This window comes from Cupressus sempervirens, chromosome 6 (assembly GCF_028749045.1).
Source record: "Cupressus sempervirens isolate cs-2001-9-10 chromosome 6, ASM2874904v1, whole genome shotgun sequence".
NCBI lineage: Eukaryota > Viridiplantae > Streptophyta > Pinopsida > Cupressales > Cupressaceae > Cupressus > Cupressus sempervirens.
In genome coordinates this window covers 668,880,898-668,908,307 of record NC_143123.1, presented here as the reverse complement: position 1 = coordinate 668,908,307, position 27,410 = coordinate 668,880,898, and the positions used below count along the sequence as shown (strand labels likewise).

At 33.7% G+C, this 27,410-nt stretch overlaps 1 protein-coding gene across 1 annotated transcript; it reads left to right on the top strand.

Moving 5' to 3' along the window:
- Positions 1 to 345: 345 nt before the first annotated feature.
- On the top strand, positions 346 to 27,157 carry LOC149553963 (putative cinnamyl alcohol dehydrogenase 9). Its single transcript, XM_089789296.1, has 6 exons — positions 346 to 837; positions 973 to 1,086; positions 2,477 to 2,713; positions 3,746 to 4,037; positions 26,477 to 26,630; positions 26,764 to 27,157. Exons 1-6 carry the CDS (start codon positions 752 to 754, stop codon positions 26,958 to 26,960), a joined length of 1,080 nt encoding a protein of 359 aa, XP_089645422.1. The 5' UTR covers positions 346 to 751; the 3' UTR covers positions 26,961 to 27,157.
- The last annotated feature ends 253 nt before the right edge of the window (positions 27,158 to 27,410 follow it).

The following is a 27,410-nucleotide window of genomic DNA, read 5'->3' as shown; positions in this document are numbered from 1 at the left end:
TCATCAAAAAGTGATAATTAAAAGGTATCTATAATTGGACCCCATAGTCTCTTCCCCTTAATATTAAAAAATACTTCTATAGTCTTTCAACATATTTTCATCTAGCACAACGGTTGAAAAAATAAAACAGTGAAAAAAAACAACCACACAATTAATGTTAGATAGAATCATTTTCACTGCCAAAACATCATAATGGGTAAAATGATGAAAGGCTGAGCGCAGGCCGACGTCACGGCAATTTCCAAATTTCTATCTTATCTTATCAAGTGGAAGAAGGTAGAGGACACTGACATTTCACGAAAATTATCAATATTTTGTCACCAACTTTGGAATCTACTCACATTTAGCCAATAACCAAACAGTAGTTCAACTGATCTCAAATACTTCTTCTGATATCCATTTCAATTCTTGACTTCCTTTTATGATGTGGTGGACCTTTCACATTGCAATTTGTTGTATGGTTCATAATGTTGTTTCATTTATCTTGGATCCTTTTGTAGTCTACGATACAGATAGATGGACATAATCATCCCTTGAACTACAAATTTGTGATCTCTTTTCCAAAAAGACAAATAAATAAATTATCTGTCAGTCGTCTTAACAGCTGATCAATGAAATGAAAGCTTCAACTTCATTGAACTGGTAAAAGGAAAGGCAATCCTACAAGTAGTGCAAGAACTTCTCACAACTTATCAAATTTTCTGGCTCATTTAATCAAAAAAGTTATCAAATTTCTTTGGAAGTTTGTTTAATGGCAGAAATTTTGTCTCAAGAAGCTCTTGGATGGGCTGCCAGAGACAATTCTGCTGTTTTCTCACCTTTCAAATTCTCTCGGAGGTAATCCTCAACGACCCTTTTTCTCATGATCTTGTTCTTGCTTTTTCTTTTTCTCATGTTCCTGTTCTTGTTCATGTTCATATTCACATTCTTGTACTTTTTTAAGTTCAAATCTGAGCAAATATGAAATGGCAGAGCAAACGGGGCTGAAGATGTGAGTATCAAGATCCTTTTCTGTGGGATTTGTCACACAGATCTCCATAATGCCAAGAATGACTTTGGAAACACCATCTACCCAATTGTTCCCGGGTAAATTTTCATCCTCAACTGATCTCAGATCTTTGCGAGTTCTAAGTTTTGGGCATTTCAATTCTCATTGTTAAAATTAAAATCGTTGTCAAGCTCTTTTAGAATTGTGATTCTGGGCATTTCAATTGTCAGTCTTGTGAAATCTTTAAGAATTATAATCTTGGACATCTCATTTGTGCGAAACTATTGAGGATTGTAATTGTAGAAGGTGAGCGGGTTTAATTATGGAGGAAATTCTGTAGTTAATGCAATGAATGCTATATTGTTTGCAAAAATTCATTTCTTTTACCTGATCTCGAATCTTAGATAATTCTACTTTTTAGACATTTCAAATATTACTCTCGAAATTAAAATCATAAAATTGACAGTTTTTCAAAAAAAATAAGACCTAATAGTGTTTTCTGATCTCAAAACTTAGATTATTTTAGACATGCATTTCAAATATTACTGTCAAAATTAAAATCATGAAATTGACAAAGATATTTAATTTATTTAGACTTGATATTGTTTTTCTTTTACTAAAAGATAAGATTGAAAATGGATGGCCCATTTCTCTTCTTACTTTCATATTCTGATGATAAACAGTGAAGTCTGATTCAAAGTAGTGGTAATAAAAAATCTAGATATAGGACCAAATTTAAAATTATTGTTTTAGACATTGTAATTGTAAATTTTGAAAGGAAAACTATTTCTAAATTTGAACATGTAGATTTGTATTGTTAATGCACAGAATTTTACAGATTTATCCAAAATTTCACTCTCAATTTGTTTGAAATTCTTGAGAACAATATTTGGCATCTGCACTTCTGAAATTAAAATAATCTACATTTTACAGAAAGTGACAAAAATCTTACCTTTAAGAATCTTATCTTTAACTGATCTGGAATCATCAACTTTTTAATTTTGGGTCATCTCAAATATTGGTTTTGAAATTAAAATTATAAAATTAACTCCAGTTACCCAAAAGAAATTGGACTGAATAGTATTGTATTTTATTTTAGTAAAATGAATGATCCATTTCTCTTCTCTTACTTTCATGATAAATTATGAAATTTGATTCAGAATATTGATAATAAAAATTTATATATAAAACTAAATTCAAAATTATCATTTTGAGCATTTCAATAGTGACTATTGAGGTCAAAATTATAAAATTTAGACAAGAGTCAATAACACGACAGTAAGACAAACTCCATGAAAATTATTTCTCTTCCTTAATTTTTTATAACAAGATGATAGATCACGTTGGTGATAAAAACTTACACAACTAAATCTAAAAAAATACTGATAATTATTACAATTCTTAGAGAAAATTAGATTTCTATAGTATAAAGTTATTTTGAAAAGTTGTTTCTATTTCTTTTGAAGATGTGGAAATGTCAAAATACAGGCACGAGATCACAGGGGTAGTAACTGATGTGGGAAGCAAGATTGAAGAATTGTTCAAAGTAGGAGATCGAGTGGGAGTGGGATGCATGGTTGGATCTTGCAAGGCCCCGGACTGCGAGCCCTGCAACCAAGGCACAGAAAATTATTGCCCTCAGATGATCGTCACTTACAATGGCGTTTACCATGATGGAAGTCCCACTTATGGAGGCTACTCCAACATAATTGTGGTCAATTACAGGTTAATGCTTTTATATATTGTTATAGAGGAGACATTCAGTAGCTGTTCACGCTAATTTTGTGTACATATAAGGTGAATATTTCAGTGAACTTCTTAGATGAGTGAAGAGCCTAAAGCTAATATTTCTCTTTTCCTCATTTAAGGAGCTCTCTCCTAGAACTCCTACAGCGCTAAGTGGTCTAAAAGTGATATTTTAAAACGTTTGCCCGCTCAATAGTCGCTCACCAAAAATATGGTAATTTGTGCACAAATGAACCAATCAGCAATCAAGAAAGCTAAAAATAGATCAACTATTAGGGGAAATGACCAAGCCGTCGCCCAGGCTAACTTAGTGCACATACAATTCCTAATCCGTATGTCAAATTTGTCAATTTTTCGGTAAACCTCCGAAGGTGAGTTAAGAGCTTAAAGCTAACCTTTTGGCTTTCTATATTTAGAGAACTCTATAGAACGCGTACAGTGCGAAGTGGTCTAAACGTGTCATTTTAAAATGTTCGCCCAAAACCCGCTACCCAAAACCCCCCAATAACCGCTCACCCAAACAATTATACTTTCTTGTACAAATGGACCAATCAGCAACCAAGAAAAACTTTAAAATGATTAACTAGTAGTACGTGTGATCTGATACATGTGCTTTTTATGAGTGGTAATTGGGGGGGAATGGTAGTAGTAATAACTAAAAAATGATCAACTATTAGTACATTTGTGATCAGCTATTAATAATGTGTTTTTTATGAGTGATAATTGGGGGGAAATGGTAATAGTAATAACTAAAAAATGATCAACTATTAGTACATTTGTGATCGGCTAGTAGATCCTCTCTCTCTACAATTTTTTAGTAGAATTCATTAATCCATGTTTCAATAGAAGCAATTTACAGAAATAAATATAAATACGAACACTTAAAATCAATATCAGTAGACTACATTTTATCATCATCAGATATAATTTAAAACATTAGACACACACGATCAAATAATTCATAACATTACATGAAAAATACAAATTTAATTTGCTTGGCTTTGCTTGTAGATTTGTGTTGCGTTTTCCAGAGAATCTGGCGATGGATGCAGGGGCTCCACTGCTGTGTGCAGGAATAACAATATACAGTCCCATGAAATACTACGGAATGACAGAAGCAGCACAGGGGAAGCATTTGGGAGTTGTGGGATTGGGTGGCGTTGGACACGTGGCGGTCAAGATTGGGAAAGCACTGGGCATGCGGGTCACCGTCATCAGCACTTCCTCGCACAAAGAACGAGAGGCCAAGGAATCGCTCGGGGCGGATGACTTCCTTGTTAGCAAGGATGACCGGCAAATGCAGGTAAATCCTACCCTCATATGTGTATTTAATTTTTATTTTTATTTCAAATTTTGAAAATAACTTTTTCTACTAGAAAATTTGAATATAATTGTGATATTATTATGATGGTCTAAAATTCATGTAACAATATTATAATTTGACTACTTGTGAAGAATCTTTCCTACTTATTAATTGAGAATAGTTGGTTTTTTGGTTTTCTAATTATTTTAAATTTTTTTGTAGTGTATTAATCTTAGAGAGACTTTTTTCATAAATTTGTATGATTTTTGGATTAATAAGGTTTCCTTTTCTTCAAATCTTGAGTATGTTTGATATTATTATTTTTAGATGAATATCTATGAGATGTCTTATTGTAACTTTTTATTAATAATAGAGATGTCTACAACAAAAGAACAATATTTTTCAATTTTATTTCATTCTTTGAAATTGTTAACTCTAGTTTAAGAGATGATACCTGATTTATTATTTACCACAACAAAACAAAAAAAACTATTGCATTCACTTCTTTACAGTTAGTATAATAATTGCATTGTTTTTCACCAATCAATAGAAAGTATTTTTCATAAATTGAATATTTGTAATGTTTTGATATTTATTTATTTATTTTCTATATTATAAAATATATTTATTTTATTTACTGGCTCTATTAGTTTTGTTATAGGAGCCTTCCTCCATATTGCATTTTTTCCAACTAAACTTTCGGTAAAAATTTATTAATATTAAGATTGTGTTATGAAGCTACAAACATATAATTATATCTAATAAAACTATATATATATATATATATATATATATATATATATATATACAATATTATAATTCATGACAAATATATATTCTAAAATGTTTATTATATTAAACTTTAATATATATACATACTATAAATAATAAATAAGTATTGCAATTTAAATTATACTATTATATAATTCATATAGAATACAATGATATACTTTAATATTTTAAAATAAATATAAATATACATTACAATATGTTGGTAAACAGATTTTGTTCCTTCAGATTATCACTCTTTAATGCCCAATTCGGAACAATATCTGATCACAAACAGTTGGAAAGCTCTCTGTGAATGTACTAGCTTTCCTCTGAATTGGTAGGTATAGCTCCCTAAAATGAATTTGCAATGAATTTTGTTTTCCTTCTAAACTACTTTGGGGTATGTTCTTAACCCGAGAATAGTAGAGGGATAACCGAGCTAGACCAAAATAAAATCCAACTCAGGCAAAATAAAACTTCTCAACACAGGAACCGATTCATGTACCCACACATCTTATGAGTCCGCAAATCTCATCCACATAATCAATTGATGTTGAACTAAGAAAATTCAAACCTAAACTATAACTAATAAATTGGAAATACTAATAGAATCTTTTCGTCGAATGAAACTGTAACAATACTTATCACACTCATATGTTGCCTCGAAACAAAGGGGGAAGCTCTGTTCTTCCTTTATTCCTAGTAAAATAGAAAGAGAAGCATGAACTAAATACAATACCTACTGGAACAAAAAATAATTGACATAAAATACCATTCAATTGTCTCTGCAACAAAAAGTACTTCACACCAAAAATTTGCCGACCTTTCATTAATCTTTGCAATTCATACATATAGAGTTTTTTGAGATGACCGTTACAATGGAAGTTTAATCGGTTCATCTTCTGAGGGTGACAAATGGCAAGATGCCAGTTTGTCATATTACAAAATTATGAAAGAAAACAAAAAGAAGGCATCATATGAATCATTTAGGCTTCTTTCCCTTTTCTGTTTTCGCTCTATGTGACCTGGTGGCAACCATTACTAGGATCAGTTTCTCATGATTGGGCACATGTATATTGGTGAATCTCAAAAGCCATTTTGCATGTTCCCTTGCCAACTCTTTTACACTATTCAAATGATCCAACAACTCCATCGCAGCCACATGTATCCATCCGCTGAGTGCCTAGAGTTCTTCAGTTCTGTTCTGGCTACTGGATGCCACTGCGGACAAATTATCCAAATAGGTTGAGAAGTTGTTTTTCATCACTTCTACTCTAATGAGGTATTTTCCTTGACCACTAGTTTGAGAGTCACTGTGTAGCCCTCTCATCAATTCAAATCCTCTGTCTTGGGTCTTTTTTATCTTATCTTCTGTCTCTCTAAGCCCTTTCTCAACTTCTTGAATCATTTCAAGCTTAAACTGCATACTTTGGAACCATTCAGACAAAGGTTCATTCCCTTTTTTTAGAATCTTAGCTTTGACTGCTTCCTTGGCCTTCATCTGCATGATCATCTTTAAGAGGGAGAGACATTCATCACACTTGACCCTTTCTCTGGCCAAAGTGTTACTGTTAGATAATATGTTATCTTTTTATGTTTCCAATCTGAGGATAACATTCCCAATTTGATCTATGAGAGAAACTCCCTCTGACTTGAGTTTCTCAATCCACTCTCTCCTGATTTGGCCATAGTGCCTATCTTCTTGGAGCTAGGAAATGAGAGCTTGCACTTTGGCTGCACTAGGATTCTAAGTCACAGACATTCCAGAAATAGTTGTCAGTGGAGTGACTAGCTGTCTAATGAACTTATTCAATTCTTCTATTTTTGCCTTCATCTTGATCTTGGACAATTTGAGACTCTCTAATTGTCCTTCTATCACTTCATTGCTCCATCTCCACAAGCCAACCTTTGTATCATGTTCATCTTCCCCAAGGTCTATTGAATGCAAAGTAAAATCCTCAGGAGTCATATCCTCAATTCTCCCTCCTTTCTTCGGCTTTGCTATCTCCATTGTCAGGTGCCCTGTTTCTGGATCTTGTCCAAGTATGGACGAAGTCTTCTGCTTCTTAACCTTTGTCAATGTAGTCCTGGAATGAACCACAAGGGAAACAATGTCTTTTATAGAAACACCCTCATCTTTTCTCTTTCTTTTCCTCTCCAAAGTATCTTCTAGCCAAGAGTCAGTTCCTATCACCTTGGAAGTTGTTCCAAGTGATTCAATGTTGAACTTCTTCTTCTTCATTGGAGTCATGGCCACAGTAGTTGAAGAGAAACGATTCTTTGAATCCTTGGAGATGAGTCTGGAAGAAGCCTGGCCTTTCTCCATCTCCGAAGTCTTCCTCATCTCTTTATCTAATTCTATTGACTCACTAGTGCTACTTTTTCCATCCCCTAAGTCCACTATCTGTATGGAGGAACCACTTGGTTTCAAAAGGAGAGCACTTGTTGATGGCACGGGGCTATGATGAGGGGATGGGATTGGAGTGGTACGTGGAGAAGGAACAGGGGTAGTGTGAGGAGATGGAACGGGAGTAATATGTGGGGAAGGTACTAAGGAAGGAGCATTGCCCTTTGATTCTGTTGCTTTCTTCTCTTCAGTGCCAGTCTGGGTTCCTATAACTAGCAAGGATCCATCATGACATGTTGGGGCTATAGGAACATTCTTGTCGAGGGGTTGATCACCTCCGCCCACATGTTGAGCTGGTCCTTGGGTGGAAGCTATGGTCACACCCATTGTAACACTCTAAGATGAAGTAGGCGTTGCAGCTGCTGGAGAGGCTTGAGTGGCGACACCCTTACTCTGGCTCTTTCTGGCTATCCACTCAACCCACTTCCCAGTTCTTTTGATTATCCTTGCCATCATAATATCGAGACTCTCCTCCACGTCCACATATGGCTCAAAACTGATAGGAACTCCTCTTAATTTAGTAAGATATGTATTGCTATACATATTTTGACCATCATCCTCTAATCCCTCTACGTTCAGATCAACACCATATGTCTTTATTTGTTCCACCATGAGTCTGGAAAATGCACGATCATGGCTCTCCAACTCATCTCTACAATCTATCCAATAATCTTCCAAAGTGGTGACATGTTTGATCACATTCCCAATCTGAAGCACCTCCCTTGCATATCCATTTGGGTCGAACATAGGCCTCATAACTTTATATTCCTCCAATTTGTACTTTCTCTCAAATGCCTTGAGCATGTTTTTAGCCTTAGACCAAGAATCACAACTATAAGCCCCAACCGTCATGGGGAACTCGTATCCCTTCTGTTAGGATAAACCACGGACAGAAATAAAAACTACATGCAAATATAACCAATAATAGAAAATAATAGATCACATAGAAATGAACACAAGGCACCAAGATTTAATATGGTTCACCCAATCCCTGGGCTACGTCCACCAAACAAAAAGTCCAATATTATTACAATTTAGTGATTACAACCTTATTACAATCTGTAATCCCTTACAGCTCAATATTGCTGCAAGAAGTAATTTCGCATCACAACATAATGAAAATACCCAACCCTAAACCCTTTTATACAAGTATTAAACCGCTTTAGGGTTATAACATCTCGACCATAAATTAGCCATAACTTTAGTGGCAAATCTACGAATAGTACCCAAAAAAAAAAAAGAACCCCACTAATTATGAAGTATGTACAGTACTTTCCTAATCAGTCACCACAATCTAACAATCTCCCACTTGGAGACTGAGCCTTTAGCAATACTACTACCACATGGGGCTCCCATTGGATCAAACCAACCTAGACTCTATTGTTCTTTTATTCATGTTCAGTCTAAAAGACCAACCGAAGCTAAAGAGGAGTTTAGCTTCTCCCTTGTTACAACCTTTGTCTTCATATCTGTTGGATTGTCATTGGTATGTATCTTCTCCAACTTTAACTGTCTGTCCTCCAAAACTGACCGAATGAAATGGTACTGCAACTGTATGTGTTTGGTCTTAGAATGCAGAGCTGAATTATTTGCAAGATGAATGGCACTTTGACTATTTGTGAACAAATAATTATCCTTCTAAGGATGTCCCAATTCTTCCAAAAAGAACTGAAGCCATATCATCTCCTTGGTTGCCTCTATAGCAGCAACATACTCTGCCTCTATAGTGGATAGAGCATTAATCTTTTGTAACCTAGAAACCCAGCTCACGGCTACCCCACCAACAACAAAGACATAACTTGTAGTACTCCGCCTGGTATCAATATCCCCTGCCAAATCTGAATCAACATAGCCCTGTAAATCAGTAGTAGAGCCCCCAAGGTGTAAACACTTATTGGATGTGCCTCTCAAATATCTAAGAATCCATTTGACTGCAATCCAATGCTCAATTCTTGGATGACTCATATGCCTACTAACGACTCCCACCGCATGGGCAATATCTGGCCTAGTGCATACCATAGCATACATCAAGCTTCCTACAGCTGAAGCATAGGGTACCTTGGACATCTTATCCTCCTCTTCCTGTGTCTTAGGACACATCTCCTTAGTCAATTTCAAATGACCAGGTAAAGGTGTGCTGACAGCTTTAGCATTCTCCATAGAGAAACGTTGCAACACCTTCTCAACATAATCAGCCTGAGATAGCGTCAATGTTCTGTTCTTCCTATCTCTGCAAATCTTCATACCAAGGATTTATTTTGCTACCTCCAAATCCTTCATAGAAAATGCATGTGCTAATTGGCATTTCAACCCCTTAATATGATCCATGTTAGACCTAGCTACAAGCATATCATCAACATATAAACATAAAATAATGTAGCTATCATCATCCAACCTCTTAAAATAAACACAATAATTTGAATGACACCTGTTATAGCCATGCTCATGCATAAACCTATCAAATTTCAGATACCATTGCCGAGGTGCTTGCTTTAAGCCATATAAACTTTTCTTCAATTTGCACGCTAAGTTCTCCTTACCTTTGACCTCAAATCCTCGTGGCTGAGCCATATATATTTCTTCATCCAAATCACCATGAAGAAAGGTTGTTTTAACATCCAACTGCTCTAAATGCAAATCGTCAATAGCCACAAGACTTAAAATAGTACGGATAGAAGTCATTTTAACAACAGGAGAAAATATCTCATCAAAATCAATTCCCTTTTTCTGTGCAAATCCTTTTACAACTAACCTGGCCTTAAATCTTTTCTTACCTCCTTCCTCTTCTTTCAACCTGTAAACCCACTTATTCTGTAAAACCTTTTTACCTGCAGGCAACTTGCATAGATCCCATGTCTTATTCTTCAGCAAAGAGTCAATTTCATCTTTCATTGCAGACTCCCACTGAATCTTAGTATCCACCTACACAGCTTCATCATAACTTTCAGGTTCACTACCATCACTAAGTAAAATAGAATAAAAAGAGGAAGAAAATCTTTATGGAGGTCTAATTTTCCTCGTTGACCGTCTAACATTCACTAGTGTATGTGGCATTTGTTGTTGCAGTTGTTGTACATCATGAGGAATGGCTGGAACATCATCTTTTGGAGTATCGTCCAGCACTACATAATCATCTTCTTTCTTCTCATGTTGCTGCAACAGATCTTTGCACAACACTTTCTCATTGAATATGACATCTCAACTTTTAAAAATTTTATGATTTTCAAAATCCCAAAGACTATAACCAAATTCATTAATGCCATATCCAACAAAGACACATTTCTTTGATCTAGCTTCTAGCTTGGTTCTATTTTCAAAGTCTATATGAGCAAAAGCTTCACAACCAAAGGTCTTCAGAAAAGAATAACTCACCTTCTTACCAGTCCATGCCTCCTCTGAAATACCACAACCCAAAGGAGTAGAGGGACCTCTATTAATCAAATATATTGTAGTATTGATAGCCTCTGCCCACATGTGTAAGGGCAACCCAGCATGCAACCTCATGCTCCTTGCGCACTCCATTATAATCTTGTTCATGCGTTCAGCCACTCCATTTTCCTGTGGAGTCCTTGGAACAATTTTTTGTCTTCGAATACCATTAATGGAGCAATAATCTTCAAATTCATGACTGCAATACTCACCACCATTAACAAATCTGAGACATTTTAATTTCTTACCAGTCTCATTTTCAACCAAGCATTTCCATTTCTTAAAAGTTTGAAATACATTAGATTTATGTCTAAGGAAATAAACCCATACTTTTCTAGTTGCATCATCAATAAATGTAACATAATAATGAGAGCACCAAGGGAAGATACCTAAGCTGGTCCCCATACATCTGTATGCACAAGCTCTAATTTTTCCTTTTTGTTTTCCTTCCCAGTCTTTACAAAACTCACTCTCTTTTGTTTTTCATACACACAACTTTCACATAAATCCATATTAACACATTTCAGACTTGGTAAAACTTTTTTTGAATGAAGTACTTTCATACCTTTCTCACTCATGTGCCCAAGTCTATTGTGCTACATTGCTGTATCAGAATCTACAGCAGCTATTTGTTCTTCCTACTCAACTACATTAATTGTTCCTAAACATTCATTTTTCTCTGAAACAATCAAAGTAGAAGGAACAATATGACCTATACAAAGATATAAGGTGCCTACTTTCACACCTTTTGCTACAACAAGGGAACCTTTTGAAACCTTCCAATTTTTATCATTAAAAGTAACTACACAACCCTCATCACTGAGTTGCCCCGCTGAAATTAAATTCCTACTCAGCCTTGGAACATGTCTTACCTCATATAGTAGCCAATGATTCTCATTCTGTAACTTAATCTTAATTTTTCCCTTTCCAACAATTTGATAGGGTTCATTATCCCCCAAATAAACAAGCCCAAAATCCCCTTAGACATAATCAATGAAATAACCTCTATGAGGTGTAGCATGAAATGAAGCACCAGAATCTAAAACCCATGAATCATCTACACTTTCTAAAGATAGAAGCAAAGCATCCTCTTCAGATTTGTTACTTACCACATTTGTCTCCTTTTCTCCATTTTATTTATCTCCTTCATTTTTCTTTCGATTCCAGCAATCTTTCTTTTTGTGCCCTGGTTTCTCATAGTACCAGCAATCATTTGATCCTCTTGATTGAGACCCCCTCCCCTTTGACTTTCCTCTTGATTTCCCACGATTTCTAGAGTTACTTCCTCTCTCAGTCATTCTGCCCCTTCTTTGTGCATTCAAAGCACTTCCTAATGTAGATCCACCTAAGGATTTCCTACGAGTTTCCTCACTCAAAACAACACTGATCACATCATCATATTTTAGGGTACTAGATCCAGGAGCAGAATTACTCACCGCCATTACCAAGCCATTCCAGCTTTCAGGCAAAGATCGCAAAATCAAGAGAGCCCTAATTTCTTCATCAAAATTGATACCCATAGAAGATAACTGACTAGTAATAGTATTAAACTCATTTAAATGATCTGCAACAGATCCACCTTCTGCCATTTTCATATTAAATAAATGCTTTATGAGAAATACCTTGTTTGAAGCAGAGGGCTTTTCATATAGTGTTGTTAGGGTTTTCATCAAATCTTCTGTCGTCTTTGCTTTTGTAATATTAAATGCCACCGATGGTGCCAAGCATAATCGAATGCTTCTGAGTGCCTTTCTGTCCAAAAGATCCCATTCAGCATCTGACATAGTTCATTGATTCTTGGCTTTGCCTTCCAACAGCTTCCATAAATCTTTCTTATATAGATAGTCTTCCATTTGCATCTTTCATAACTGGAAGTTCTGCCCATTCAACCTGTCAACCCTCAGCTTACCCTCATCTACCATCGCTCCCACTCAACTGTGAGACTCCCACTTAACCGTGATACTTTCCTATAGAGGATAACTGAAAGGCAACCTCACTTTGATACCACTTGTTAGGATAAACCACAGAAAGAAATAAAAACTACATGCAAATATAACCAATAACAGAAAATAATAGATCACACAGAAATGAACACAAGGCACCAAGATTTAACATGGTTCACCCAATCCCTGGGCTACATCCACCAAACAGCAAGTCCAATATTATTACAATCCAGTGATTACAACTTGATTACAATCTGTAATCCCTTACAGCTCAATACCACTGCAAGAAGCAATTTCACATCACAACATAATGAAAATACCCAACCCTAAACCCTTTTATACAAGTATTAAATCGCTTTAGGGTTATAACATGTCGGCCATAAATTAGCCATAACTTTAGTGGCAAATCTATGAATGGTGAATCTATGAATGGTGAATCTATGAATAGTACCAAAAAAAAAATCGGGGCCCCAAACCCCACTAATTATGAAGTATGTACAGTACTTTCCTGATCAATCACCACAATCTAACACCTTCTTCCTTAGACTGGCGCTCAGAGCATTCACTTGGATAACTTGTCTTATGATCTCTATGAGCACGATCATGTCGCTTGGGTATTTAGGTAGCTTTAGAGGAAATCCATCGAAAGTTACAAGACACAAATATGAAAAGGATGAGAATTGAATGAAATAGCTACCAAATTGGCTGATGGTTGTCATCACTTCTGGGCTAAACCTCCTCTCTAGGCATCCTTGTAGCTCCCTGCAAATTCTCATTGTAAAAGAGTCATTAACCTTGACGTATTTTGCATAACTATTCTATAACTGCAAGCACGGATAAAATTCATAACTTTTTACATCATCAAGAAAATCCTCTATTCTGGGGAGGCCCGACCACAATTGTAAAGAAGCCAACATATAAATTAGAAAAGAGGACATGTAGAAGGTATTGTAGAATTTTGTAGCACTCAAAGCTCTGGACAGATGTTCACTAACATCATATGCCCAATCAACATAATGTGTGTCTAAATAGATGATTTGCACTAAAAAGAAATATTGTTCTACAAAATTAAGTGCTTCTACCTCACCTTTCAACCGATGTAAAAGAACCAAGATGTCCACAATTTCGGGCTTAAGATCAGTGCCGAAAAGAGTTTTAGGAACCTTACTCTTAGGTCCTCGTGGTTTTTGGAACTAAGACCTCATGATTTCCTTCCGCCACACCATCTTCTTCAAGGAAAACTCAAACATGGCTTCTCCCATGGTCAAATCAAAAAATTGTTCATATTCTAGAATTTGGAGGCAATTGACTACAGTTTGTCAATCAATTGAGATTAAAACTATATGATCTGGCAACAAAATTTGTTTAGTATCCAGATTGTAATGGTTAATGCATTCAATGATCAGCTTAGGGGCTTGAATTGCTACTAGAGACCTAGCTACTTCCACTAACCCACTTTCTTGGAGTTTCTCTGTTATTGGGTGGATTGGCTTTGTCTTCAACCTCCTATGGAAATCTTGCATGTCAATGAAACGGAGTGAAGTATTTGTAAGATTTTGCAATGTTAACTTAATCCCACCCAGTCCATCAAAACCATGTGAATCTTGTTGCCATCTTAATTGAGATAGAGATGGACTGCAAATTTTTAAATTGAAAACAGTACATAGAGTAGGGCTTTGTAACTGTGAGAATTCTGAAATCACTTTACAATTCGATAGCATAACAGTTCAAATAAGAAAGTGGTAGTTTAAAAATTAGTTATGTTCATCTCTATATAGAAATTTCAATCCACCCATTAATCTTCAAGATCTGCACCACACAAGTGAATTAAAGGATAAATTTGTTACATCATTAATTGCAGGGGTTTCTAACAGATTTTTGCATGTCATTTCACTGTTCCCATTGGCCCAATAGTTACTTTCCTTTATTACAGACTTACTTTTCCATTTTTCACCAAGTTGCAAAGAATTAAGAATGGAGTACTCCGTGGGGAAAAATCCGCCCAGCCAGATTTTACTCAAGATTCCTTCCTAAATGTGATCAACTAGCTTCCATTATCTTTTTTTTAAGCATCCTGTGATTGATCTGTAAGCTCAACATGTTTGCAGAAGTGATTTTTCAATGGATGCAAAAAATTGTTTCAAGGGGTTGAAAACCCATTGCGGAGAAGGCAACTTCTATTTTTTCGCCCGTGTTCTTATTTTCACTTAGCCTTTTAAGTTAACATGTCTCTAGACTTCGAAAAGTCTCAAAAGAGCTACAAAAATTTAAAAAGGAGACCACTTACTTGCTTTTCTCTCTTACAAACACCTTTGTCGAAAAATTGACTTCCCGAGTCAAAAACTCGTAGTGGAGAGGCTGCTTTAGAATTTTTTGCCAGATGTTATTCTGATCATTCTAATGATTTCTGAGTAACTCTCGAGGTAGAATAATACAACGTAAGAACAACCCATCCATAAAATGACTCATTTCCTCCTTGTTCTAGCTTGTATTCCTCTTTTGTTGGCCTCTGCGGAAAATCACCTACGCAGTGTGAAAATCTGCCAAGGAGAAGTTGATCCTAGGTTTTTCGCAGACTTCATTTTCTTTGTGTGTAAACTGTAATGAGTTGTGAGCAAGTTCTTTCTTGGAAATGAATTTGTGAAGATCATCATACAAACTAAGAATCTTCATCGAAAAGGATCTTAGACAACCCACAAACTCGTCACAACAAGGAAAACTCACTCGGCTATGTAATACAAGAGAAGAAAGAATGTGAAAATCCGATGGAAAGACTTTTCACTTGGGAAAAGAAATCGACTCAGACATACCTAAACCTAATTGAGACACAAGACTACTTTTCACTTTGCATAATGGGTACAGGATGAAAAGTGGGGCAACACAATACAATCTTATCATTTACAAATACATTTTTTCCTATAGTATAATTCAAGACAAGACTACTCTAGGGACAAATACAAGCCACTATGTGGCATTTGTTAAATTTACAAATGCAATCAAATCAGCAATTTTTTTAATCATGTGGACCATAATTTCATTGGCCTCTCATTCTTAATCTACACTCATACAAATAGTATTCTTATAATCTTCACTTAGGCAGGGATTTCCTCATTTGAAATCTCCTCTAGAATGCTGCTATGAATTCCACTCCTATGAAACCTTCTTGTTTACTTTTATCCTTTATCTTTTTGTTGGAAGTGTTAGAGTTCTGAGAGGGGAGGTGAATCAGAACTACATAAATTTAATTCGACATACTAATTTTAAATTCTTTAACCATTCATAGCTGAATATAAAACAGTATTGGAAATTAAAACATTCACCATGAACTGAAAGAAATACCAACTCACAAATTATAGAGACACGTATTTTGTCGAGTGGGAAACCCTCAAAATTCCTTAAATAGGATTCATCATAGGGAGAAAAACCACTCTGTGAAGCTGTAATCTTTATTAAGCTTCAATTCCTTTACAATCAGCAGCGAAAAACTGCTCAGGGTGTTCAACCCTTTCTATCTCTTGCTATACTTATAATCTCATATACACATACACATGTATATGTTGCATCTATACATGTATACAAGCTTATAATATAGCTTTTAAATATAACTTCTTTTTAGAACTTTTAAAAATGTATATGTGTCTCTTTCAATGCCTTTTTTCACACACATCCATTTGAGATTTACAAATGATCTCTATAAATAGAGATGAAATTCAAATTTGATCAGTTACATATAACCAACTAAACTAGTTTGGGTTGTTAAAAAAACCCATTTTGAAATGGTGTTTTAAAAACCAACTTCAAACAGTTCAATCTTAGATTTGCCCATGTCTCATAAACTAACAGCCATATAAGTTTCTGAACTGTGTAAGAGTTATTTCCATATTTGAAACCCTCAAAGATCTCCAAAACACAATCTTCAAATATGTCATTTTAGGATCCAAGAATGACCCCATTATTTAAACTGAAATCAAAATTTGCCTCTCTAAAAAATTTAGATATTACAACCCTCTTCCTTTCTTCTTCTTTTTTTAAAAAAAGTTGTCATCTGAAGTAGAAAAAGCCCTTTTTCATTTCCGGATATAGTTTTTGAAGAAGATTACAAAATTTTACCTCTTAATCATTCACAGTTTCAGAAGAAAAAAGATACTGAAATTTCAAAATGAAATTTTTCAGAATGATTTTGAATCTAAATAGTGACCAAAAGAAATTTTGTTCCAGTACCCTTGTTACTGTTTTCCTTATAGAAGCAGTGAAGTAAATCAAAAAAACTGATTGTGTTTTTCCTTTCGACTTTTAACATCATCTAGGGTTTGTCTTTGAAATATTATATTTCAAAACCATTTATCATACTGAAATAGAAAAATTTCTCCATAATTAAATAACAATAGCTTTTGAAAGAAATTTCCATCTTTGAAACCCCTACCTTCATTTTATAAAACTGAAGAATAAACTGAAACCCATAAAATGACTGTGTTTCCTATTTTTAAAGAAAACTTCAAACTTCGTTTGAAACTGGAAGGGAAAATTTTAACTATGTATTTCCCTTTAAAAAAATTAATCTCTTCTTAGAATTGAATATACAGCAATAGTGTTTGAATGGCATACCTGAAATTTTTTCTTTACCTTTATTGTTTCCGAAGACCGACATCAGTTCTCGACAAATCTTTTTGTTTTCCATTTTGTTCACAGTTATTTCATTCTCGCACACAAAAAGAACGATGAACATCAACAAATTCTTCAAACCTATTTTATGCAGCCATTTAAACACTTTCTCTCCATTGAAGAACTGAACCTTAAGATTGCATGCCAAAGCCCCAAGATTCTTTTCATACAAATCAAACAAATTTGCAGAGAAAAAAATGCATTTCACTGTCAAAGAATGTATTTCAGTTCAAACCTTTCGTAAAAACCCTTGCACAAAAAAATGCTTTCTTTCAATTGAAACAATTACCCACAAAGAAAACCAAATTTCAATATTGTTTTGATTCTGCCACAAGATTTCAACACTTGGCAAGAACTTGCAGGAGACTATAAATGTCACGTCCTATCCGTTAATTTTACGATCTTATATGCTCCTGCCAAAAATAAGTTTCTTGCCTCTTTATTTGCCATGTCTTTATTTGCCACGTTTCAAATATTTATTTATGCCTTTATGTTTTGCCACCTTTTTAATATTCATTTTGCCAACTTTTGAATGTCAACATGGTCAACAATCTCCCCCATTTTTTGAGACAAAAATTTTCACTATCTCATATATACAAGGTGAATTTGAAAAATACAAGTTTCAACTTATATATACAAGATAATGAACAAAAAAAAATTGATTATTCTATGAAATGATATGTTGAACCACAAAGAACTAAGAATCAAGAACCAAAATCTGAATATACAAGATAATGAACCAGATCAGCCAAATCTGAAATAATGAACTAGATCAACCAAATCTGAACCAAATCGACCAAACCAAATCTGATAATTCTGATTATGCTGAACCAAATCTGATAAACAAGCTAGCCAAATCAAATCTAAACCAATCAAATTTGAAAATGCTTATTACTCCCCAAAAATTTTTGCATCAAAAAAAATTGACCATATGCTTTTCATGAACAATTTCTGTGAGAGGAGCAAAAACCTAACACAGAATAGTTATTAGCAAGAATTTAATGCCAACATTGATTGGGAGAAAACTCCCAATTGAGTTCTTAACTTTTCAAATAGTTCTCTAGGTAGTGCTTTTGTAAATATGTCTGCCACCTGTCCTTGAGTAGGCACATAAACCAATTTGAACTCATTATTAAGAACTTTATCTCTCAAGAAATGAAGTTTAATGGCCACATGTAGTGAGTAAATTACCGGATTTTTGCTCAATTGGATAGCACTCATGTTATCACACATTATAGAAATAGGTTTTGAAACCTAAATACCCAAATCAGATAACTGATAATCCATCCAAATTAACTAAGTACAACATGTTATACCAGCAACATATTCAGATTCACAAGTAGATAAGTGACACAATCACGTTTCTTACTATGCCAAGAAACCAAACACTCACCAAGATAGAAGGCCACACCACTGGTAGTCTTTTTATCATCAGATCCACCCCAATCTGCATCGGTATAACTAGAAAGTGTAAAATCATTGCTGTGAGGATACCATAAACCATAATCAAGTGAGCCTTGAATGTATTTCAGTATTCTATGCACTGCATTTAGATGAGATTTTTTTGGATCAGATTGAAATCTTAACACCATACATACGGCTTGCATTATATCAGGTCTAGATGCAGTTAGATATAACAAATTTCCAATCATGAACCTACAAAGAGTCTAATTGACAGAAGGTGAGTCACCATTCTTTATTAGTTTGTAGCCTGTCTCCATAGGAGTACTTACAAGTTTGCATTCATCCATGTTAAACTTTCTCAACATTTCTTTGGCATATTTAGTTTGAGAAAGAAATAATCCATGTTCCAGCTGTGAGACTTGCAAACCAAGGAAAAATATGAGTACACCTAACAATGACAATTCAAACTTAGATTCCATGATTTTTGAAAAATGTTTTGCTGATTCATCATTAGTAGACCCGAAAATAATATCATCCACATAAATTTCTACAACCAAAATGTCATCATTTATAACTTTGATATACAAAGTGTTGTCTGCCTTTCCACGAGAAAATCCATTTGAAATTAAATGTTTATCCAACCTAGAATACCAAGCTCTAGGAGTTTATTTTAAGCCATACAAAGCCTTTTTGAGTTGGTAAACATAATTAGGTTTGTCAAAAGATTCAAAACCTTCTAGCAATTCCATATAAACTTCCTCTTCAAGGTACCCATTTAAGAAAGTAGTTTTAACATCCATCTAGTAAACAGTGATTTTTTTATAACTGGCATATGCAAGAAAGATTCTGATTGATTCCATCCTTACAACTGGTGCAAAGGTTTCACCGAAATCAATTCTTTCTTGCTGAGCATAACCTTTATAGACAAATCTAGCTTTATTTCTGATCACTTTACCTTCTTCATTCAGTTTGTTGAGGAATACCCATTTTCCACCTATGACATTTTTGTCATTAGGTTTGGGAACAAGTTCCCAAGTCTTGTTTTTCTCTATTTTTTTAATTTCTTCTTGCATAGCATTTTGCCAACAGGAATTTGATAAGGCTTCAGCAGCATTCTTTGGTTCAAAATCTACTATCAAGCAGAAATGTTCAGCAATGTCTACTTGTTCACCTATTTTGGCTTTTCTTCTAGTTAAAATTCCTTTCTCTACATTTCCAATAACTTGAGACTTAGGATGTCTCTTAGCTATTATTCTAGAAGAAGTTTTTATTTTCAAACCAGCACTTTTGGGACTTGAGCAGTTTTATGGTTCAGTTTCATCAGCAAGTTCATTTTCATCAGCAAATTTATGTTTATCATTTTTAAGATGTTAATCATGTAAGGTTTCTGATTTTTGTTTCAGAAATGTTACCCAAACCATCCTTGAATAATCATCTATGAATAGCATGAAATATTTTTCACCATTTAGTGAAGCAGATTTAGTTTGACCACACAGATTGGTATGCACTAATTCAAGTGGTCTATTTGATGAGTATTCTTTTGTTTTAAAAGATACTCTCATTTTTTTGTCTTTAACACATTCTTCACAAGTATTTGTTGGTTTGGTTATTTGTGGTAGTCCTCTGACCTTTTTGTTCTTACTAATTCTAGCAAGACTATCAAAGTTTAGGTGTCCCAACCTCTTATTGTAGACACCTAAATCTAATTACACCGCTTCGATAATCCTATTTAGTTATCTCTAAAGGCATCATTAATTAAATTCTTATTTAATTAATCATTTTCCATCCCCTAGTTGATTAATTTAATTAATCACCTATAGTCCTAATTGATAAATCAAATAGCCCATTATTTATCAATTAATCCTATTTTCCTATCTAATTCCAAAAATCCCCATTTATTAAATAAATCTATTTAATAAATCTATCCCTCAAACCTAATAACTCCTAAAGCTATCCTAAATCCCTCCATTAGCTTAATCCACCCCATCCACCCATACTAACTAAGCTTAGCCACTAACTCACCTACCCTCTTCAATACCATCCACTTGCACATCTCTAACATCCCTAATATAATCATAACCCAAGCCTAACCCATCCCCTAATCATTTGCACAATCCTAAATGAGATCAAGACTTTCCTAAGCCAAGCTAAAGTCTATCCCCTCAAAATATCTCAACCACCAAGCCATAAGTGCTCCCACAAAGCCATAAATGACTCTTACAAGCCCATTTATTGCTCTTACAAGCCATTATGAGGGTCTTTATGAGCTTTGAGCTTCCTTTGTTGACCCCTCAACCCCTCTTTCTCTAACCAATGACCCTATGATATGTGTCACTCCCTGATTGGCTATAAGGAAGCACAATCCATGTGCTCTCCTCTCATTCAATTTGAGCCCTTCTTAACCATTTCCCCATCCTTGCATCTTAGCCCTCCATCCCTCAAGCTCCTTGCCTATAAATTGGATCCTCTCCCAAGCCAAAGAATCACAATCCATCAAGTAATTTTACCATGCCATTTTGAGAAGCCAAACTCATACCTATTTCAATCATCCACTTCCATGCTAATGTTATGATGCTATTTTGAGAGCTTAAGGACTATCAAAATACCATCATAATGGTAAAATCCATCCAAAAATCCACTTTGATCCATATTTTTCATTAAAGCTTGAGCAATATTATTGAGCATACATCTACATCAAAGGACGCATCCACAAAATCAAGGAGGCTTTTGGAGTGATCTTGCTCTTAGTTTGCACTCTCTTACACCTTCTTTTGTCTAATCTTATATGGGAATATAGTTTTAGGTTGTGAATGTTTTCCTTATTGTTAATGTTCTTTGCACACTAAATCTTGTTCTACACATATGCCATAGCCAATTCTCCTCTACTCGACTCATAAGACAAGTATTAACCAATGAAATTTCTTGAACTGTAGAATCAATTAGGTTATAAATATTTATGCTTGTTCTTAACCCACTAGCAATAACTTTATCTCTTCCATTTTTAATATAACATCCTTTTGCATTAAAAGAAATAGAGTACCCATTGTCACAAATCTGACTAACACTTAAAAGGTTATGTTTTAAACCTTCAACAAAGTATACATCACGAATTGGTGTATCTTTATTTAGAATTATTGAGCCTTTTCCTATTATATAGGCTCTTGAATTATCACCAAATTGTACAAACCCTCCATCAAAATTTTCTAGGGTTTTAAATTTACTTTTACACCTAGTCATATGGTGTGAGCAGCTACTATCCAATACCCCTGTTGCAAGTTTTTGAGCAAATAGAGTTGTTTCAACAATTAAGGACTTTTCAGTTATCTTTACTTGCTTCCAGACTTGTTTTGGTCTCAAATTCAATTTACATTGACTTGCATAATGGCCATAGTGAAAACATTTAAAGCACCTAATAACTTTTCTTTTGCCTTGACTAGTGCTATTTTCACAAAAGATAGCCTTGTGCCCAAGAATATTACAATTGAAACAATAACCATTGAAAAAGAATTTTTTTTTTTGACTAGTAGATTCCTTAGATGAACTTTGTAGAACATTCAATTTCTTATCCTTTTCCTCAAGTAAGAGTTTTTGATTTTCTATAATGAAGTTTGCTTCTTTTAAATCTTCTTGAAGTTTTTGATTTTCAATTTCATGATTAGCAATTAACTTCTTTAATCTTTTAAGTTCTTGCAAAGATTTCAGAAGTTCTTCTTTGAGATCTACTTCTATATCTTGAGTCAGATGAGGATTCAAATTCACTGGATTCAGGTTTAGGGGTGTGGACTATTTTAGCCATGAATAATCTTTCCCCTTCTTCGTCAGCATCACTAGATTCTTCATTAGAATCTTCTTTTGATAGAAGGCTTTTCTTTTTATAGTCCTTGAAACTTTTGTTTTGATTCCAAGGCTTCTTTTTGGAAAACTTCACATTTTTCCCATCACAATCTTCAAGTTCAACATTTGGACATTTTGCAACAAAGTATCCTAATTGACCATAGCTAAAGCATTTAGGTTTTCCTTTATATTTCTTTGTCATTCTTCTGACCAGCAATGCTTCTAAAGCATCTGTTAGATCTGAATCACTCTCATCATGTTTGTCAACCTTAAAGGCTGATTCTTTTGATGAGGAACTAGCCTAATTGCTAATCCTCATTTCATATGCAGTTAAAGTTCCTTCTACTTGATGCAGGGTCATTCTGGAGAAGCTTTTCTTTTCTTCTAATGTAGATATTTTAGTTTCAAATTTAGGTAAAACTGACCTAATAACTTTTGAAACTATATCACGTTCTTCTATATCTTCACCTAGACCCTTTCTAGCATTTACTACTTCATCAATTCTTAAGAAATATGCTACAATGGTTTCATCTTCATTCATTTTCAGATTATCAAACTGTGTTTTGAGAGTTAGCAGCTTGGATTCTTTTACTTTTTCATCTCCTTGATAGACTATTTCAAGTTTGACCCAAATGTCATTTGTTGACTTCCAATAGACAACTTTAGCAAAAACATCTTTTGTGAGGCCACAAAGAAGGGCATATCTTGCCTTCTTATCCAACTCAAATGTCAATTTATCATTTGCATCAATAAGGACTGTTGGTGGGACAGTATACTATGTAATAACAACATCTCACATTCTTACATCTAAAGAGTGTATAAAGGCCTCTATTATAACTTTCCAAAAAACATAATCATTTCCATCAAATAGCGGAGCCCTATTAAGGGAAGCTCCTTCAGCTTGTGCCATAAATTCCAAAAAATATCCCTGGAACAATTTCTAAAAGGAATCCTACTCTCTGATACCTCTTGTTGGAAGTGTTAGAGTTCTGAGAGGGGGGTGAATCATAACTACATAAATTTAATTCAAAATACTAATTTCAAATTCTTTAACCATTCATAGCTGAATATAAAATAGTACTGGAAATTAAATCATTCACCATGAACTAAAAGAAATACCAACTCACAAATTATAGAGACACGTATTTTGCCAAGTGGGAAACCCTCAAAATTCCTTAAATAGGATTCGTCATAGGGAGAAAACCCACTCCGTGAAGCTGTAATCTTTATTGAGCTTCAATTCCTTTATAATCAGCAGCAAAAAACTGCTCAAGGTGTTCAACCCTTTCTATCTCTTGCTATACTTACAATCTCATATACACATACACATGTATATGTTGCATCTATACATGTATACAAGCTTATAATATAGCTTTTAAATACAACTTCTTTTCAAAACTTTTACAAATGTATATGTGTCTCTTTCAATGCCTTTTTCACACACATCCACTTGAGATTTACAAATGATCTCTATAAATAGAGATGAAATTTGAATTTGATCAGTTACATATAACCAACTAAACTAGTTTGGGTTGTTAAAAAAGCCCCTTTTGAAATGTTGTTTTAAAAACCAACTTCAAATAGTTAAATCTCAGATTTGCCCATGTCTCATAAACTAACAGCCATATAAGTTTACAAATTGTTTAAGAGTTATTTCCATATTTGAAACCCTCAAAGATCTCCAAAACACAATCTTCAAATATGTCGTTTTAGGATCCAAGAATGACCCTATTATTTAAACTGAAATCAAAATTTGCCTCTCTAATAATTTTAGATATTGCAATCCTCTTCCTTTCTTTTCTTTTTTTTTTTTAAATTGTCATCTGAAGTAGAAAAAGCCCGTTTTCATTTCCGGATATAGTTTTTGAAGAAGATTACAAAAAAATTCCTCTTAATCATTCACAGTTTCAGAAGAAAAAAGATACTAAAATTTCAAAATGAAATTTTTTAGAATGATTTTGAATCTAAACAGTGACCAAAAGAAAAAAAAAATTCAGTACCCTTGTTACTGAACATTTCCTTTTAGAAGCAGTGAAGTAAATCAAAAAATTGACTGTGTTTTTCCTTTCAACTTTTAACATCATCTTGGGTTTGTCTTTGAAATATTATATTTCAAAACCATTTATCATACTGAAATAGAAAAATTTCTCCATAATGAAATAACAACAAGTTTCGAAAGAAATTTGCATCTTTGAAACCCCTGCCTTCATTTTATAAAATTGAAGAATAAACTGAAACCCATAAAATGACTGTGTTTCCAATTTTTAAAGAAAACTTCAAACTTCGTTTGAAACTGGAAGGGAAAATTTTAACTATGTATTTCCCTTTAAAAAATTTAATCTCTTCTTAGAATTGAATATACAGCAATAGTGTTTGAATGGCATACCTGAAATCTTTTCTTTACCTTTATTGTTTTTGGAGATCGATATTAGTTCTCAACAAATATTTTTGTTTCCCATTTTGTTCACAGTTATTTCATTCTCGCACACAAAAAGAACGATGAACATCAACAAATTCTTCAAACCTATTTTATGCAACCATTTAAACACTTTGTCTCCACTGAAGAACTGAACCTTAAGATCGCATGCCAAAGTCACAAGATTCTTTTCATACAAATCAAACAAATTTGCAGAGAAAAAAAATGCATTTCGTTGTCAAAGAATGTATTTCAGTTCAAACCTTTCGCAAAAACCCTTGCACAAAAAAAAATGTTTGCTTTCAATCGAAACAATTACCCACAAAGAAAACCACATTTCAATATTGCTTCAATTCCACCACAAGATTTCAACACTTTGCGAGAACTTGTAAGAGACTATAAATGTCACGTCCTATCTATCAATTTTATAGTCTCATATGTTGCTGCCAAAAATAAGTTTCATGCCTCTTTATTTGCCATGTCTTTATTTGCCACATTTCAAATATTTATTTATGCCTTTATGTTTTGCCACCTTTTTAGTATTCATTTTTCCAACTTTCAAATGTCAACATTGTCAACACTTTCTTCTTTTTTAAACATTGACACTCATGAGAAGGGATTGCAATATCATAGAAATTCTTTATATTTCTCTAATCATAATTATCTATAACATGGTGTCTTTTCCAAACAAACTTCTTGCCTTTGAATTAAAAAAGGTTAATTTATTTTATTTTATTTTTTAATTCATAATTTAAGCTTATGATATTTATTAAGCATTTATTAGATTTGCAATAGTATACTAGAAAGCAATGAATTTCAAGGTCTCCTTTATTTTACTCTATTTGTTCATATAGTTTTGAAATTCTGAAATGGCTATATGAATAACTATGAAAAGTTGTAAAGATAATATCCTTAACAACAACAACAACAACAACTCGCGAGTAAAATGATCTTGAGCTTTCAAAGTTGCTTAGTTACTTGTCTGTCTATTCTTGTGTTATATAATTGAGTTTGAAGTATGTGTTGTTCTTACTTTCAAATGTTGTGATCTGATTATATATCAAGTTTCCTTGGTGTGACTATGCGCTATAGATTTTTTTACCAATATACTGTCAATATACAACTTTATAAAGATCTTATTATAGTTGTATTGAGAATGGAGGTGAAATTGAATTCCCAAAAAAAGTCAAGTACTAAATAGATTTACTCTTTATCTTATATATGAATCAAATGAACTTTTGAATAAACTAAATATAGAAATAAACATGTATCTCTATATAACAACTAGATTTCTATATCAATATGTAGTAATAATATGATAAAATTTACTTTTCCAATAAACCCATTAAAAGTTTCCCATAAAATTTTAAGAAAAATCTTGTCAAGAAACAACAAATGAATGCCAAAATGATGTTAGCAAAATACTTATAAAAAGTACCCAACTTACCCAAAAAAAAAAAATTTAAAATTTAAAAAAAACAAAAAACCAAAACCTTTCTTCTACCTTGCAGCTTTATTATAGTGGATTTTTAATTTTGCATTCCTAATTATGAATGAAATAAATGGTGTCCAGGAAGCAGCAAAGAGTCTAGACTACATCATAGACACGGCCTCTGCTGAACATCCAATTGATCCTCTTTTGAATCTTCTCAAGCTCAATGGAAAGCTGGTGTTTGTGGGTGCTCCTATTAAGCCCTTGCAGCTCCCCATATTGCCTTTACTATTTGGTATTACTCTAATTTAATTTCTACATCATTCTTATGATAAATAATGGAGAATTGTAGAGAATGACAAGTTATTGACTGGCTTATTGTTTATTGATATTTGGGTCAATTTAAAATGAATAATATGTCTGTGCAGGAAGAAAAATGGTTGGGGGAAGTTTGATAGGAGGAGTGAAGGAAACACAGGAAATGTTGGATTTCTGTGGTGAGCACAATATTACTTGTGAGATTGAGAAGATTCCAATTGATTATTTGAATGCTGCCATGAAAAGATTGGAGAAATCTGATGTCAAGTATCGCTTTGTTATTGACATTGCCGGCTCTCTCAAATGATTCAGCTTCATGTGAAAAATATAATATTTTTAAGCATATTGTGTTTTGAGATTGAAGTTAGAGCGTTTTTTAATAGATCTATTAAATTTTATATATTCTATAGATTGGAAGGATCCAAGTAGAAAATATATCGACAGATGTGTCTTCATGTGACAGACGTTTATAGATTGTAATTAAATAGAATATTTTTATATTTATATTCTTCTTTGATAAGTTTTATGTCTTAAAGCAATTAGATCAACGCTTATAGCAATTAGGCTTATTAGCTACTTATATACAAATGAATGAAGAATATTTAAGAATATGTGACACTGATGTATGTATCTCTACCCAAAGATTTTGTCAATATATCAACAAGCGTCTCATTTATTAGCTTATTAACTAATTTATTAGTTATAAATTAGAGAAAGATTTGAATAACTTAAGATATGTTAGGATGTGTATGGTCAA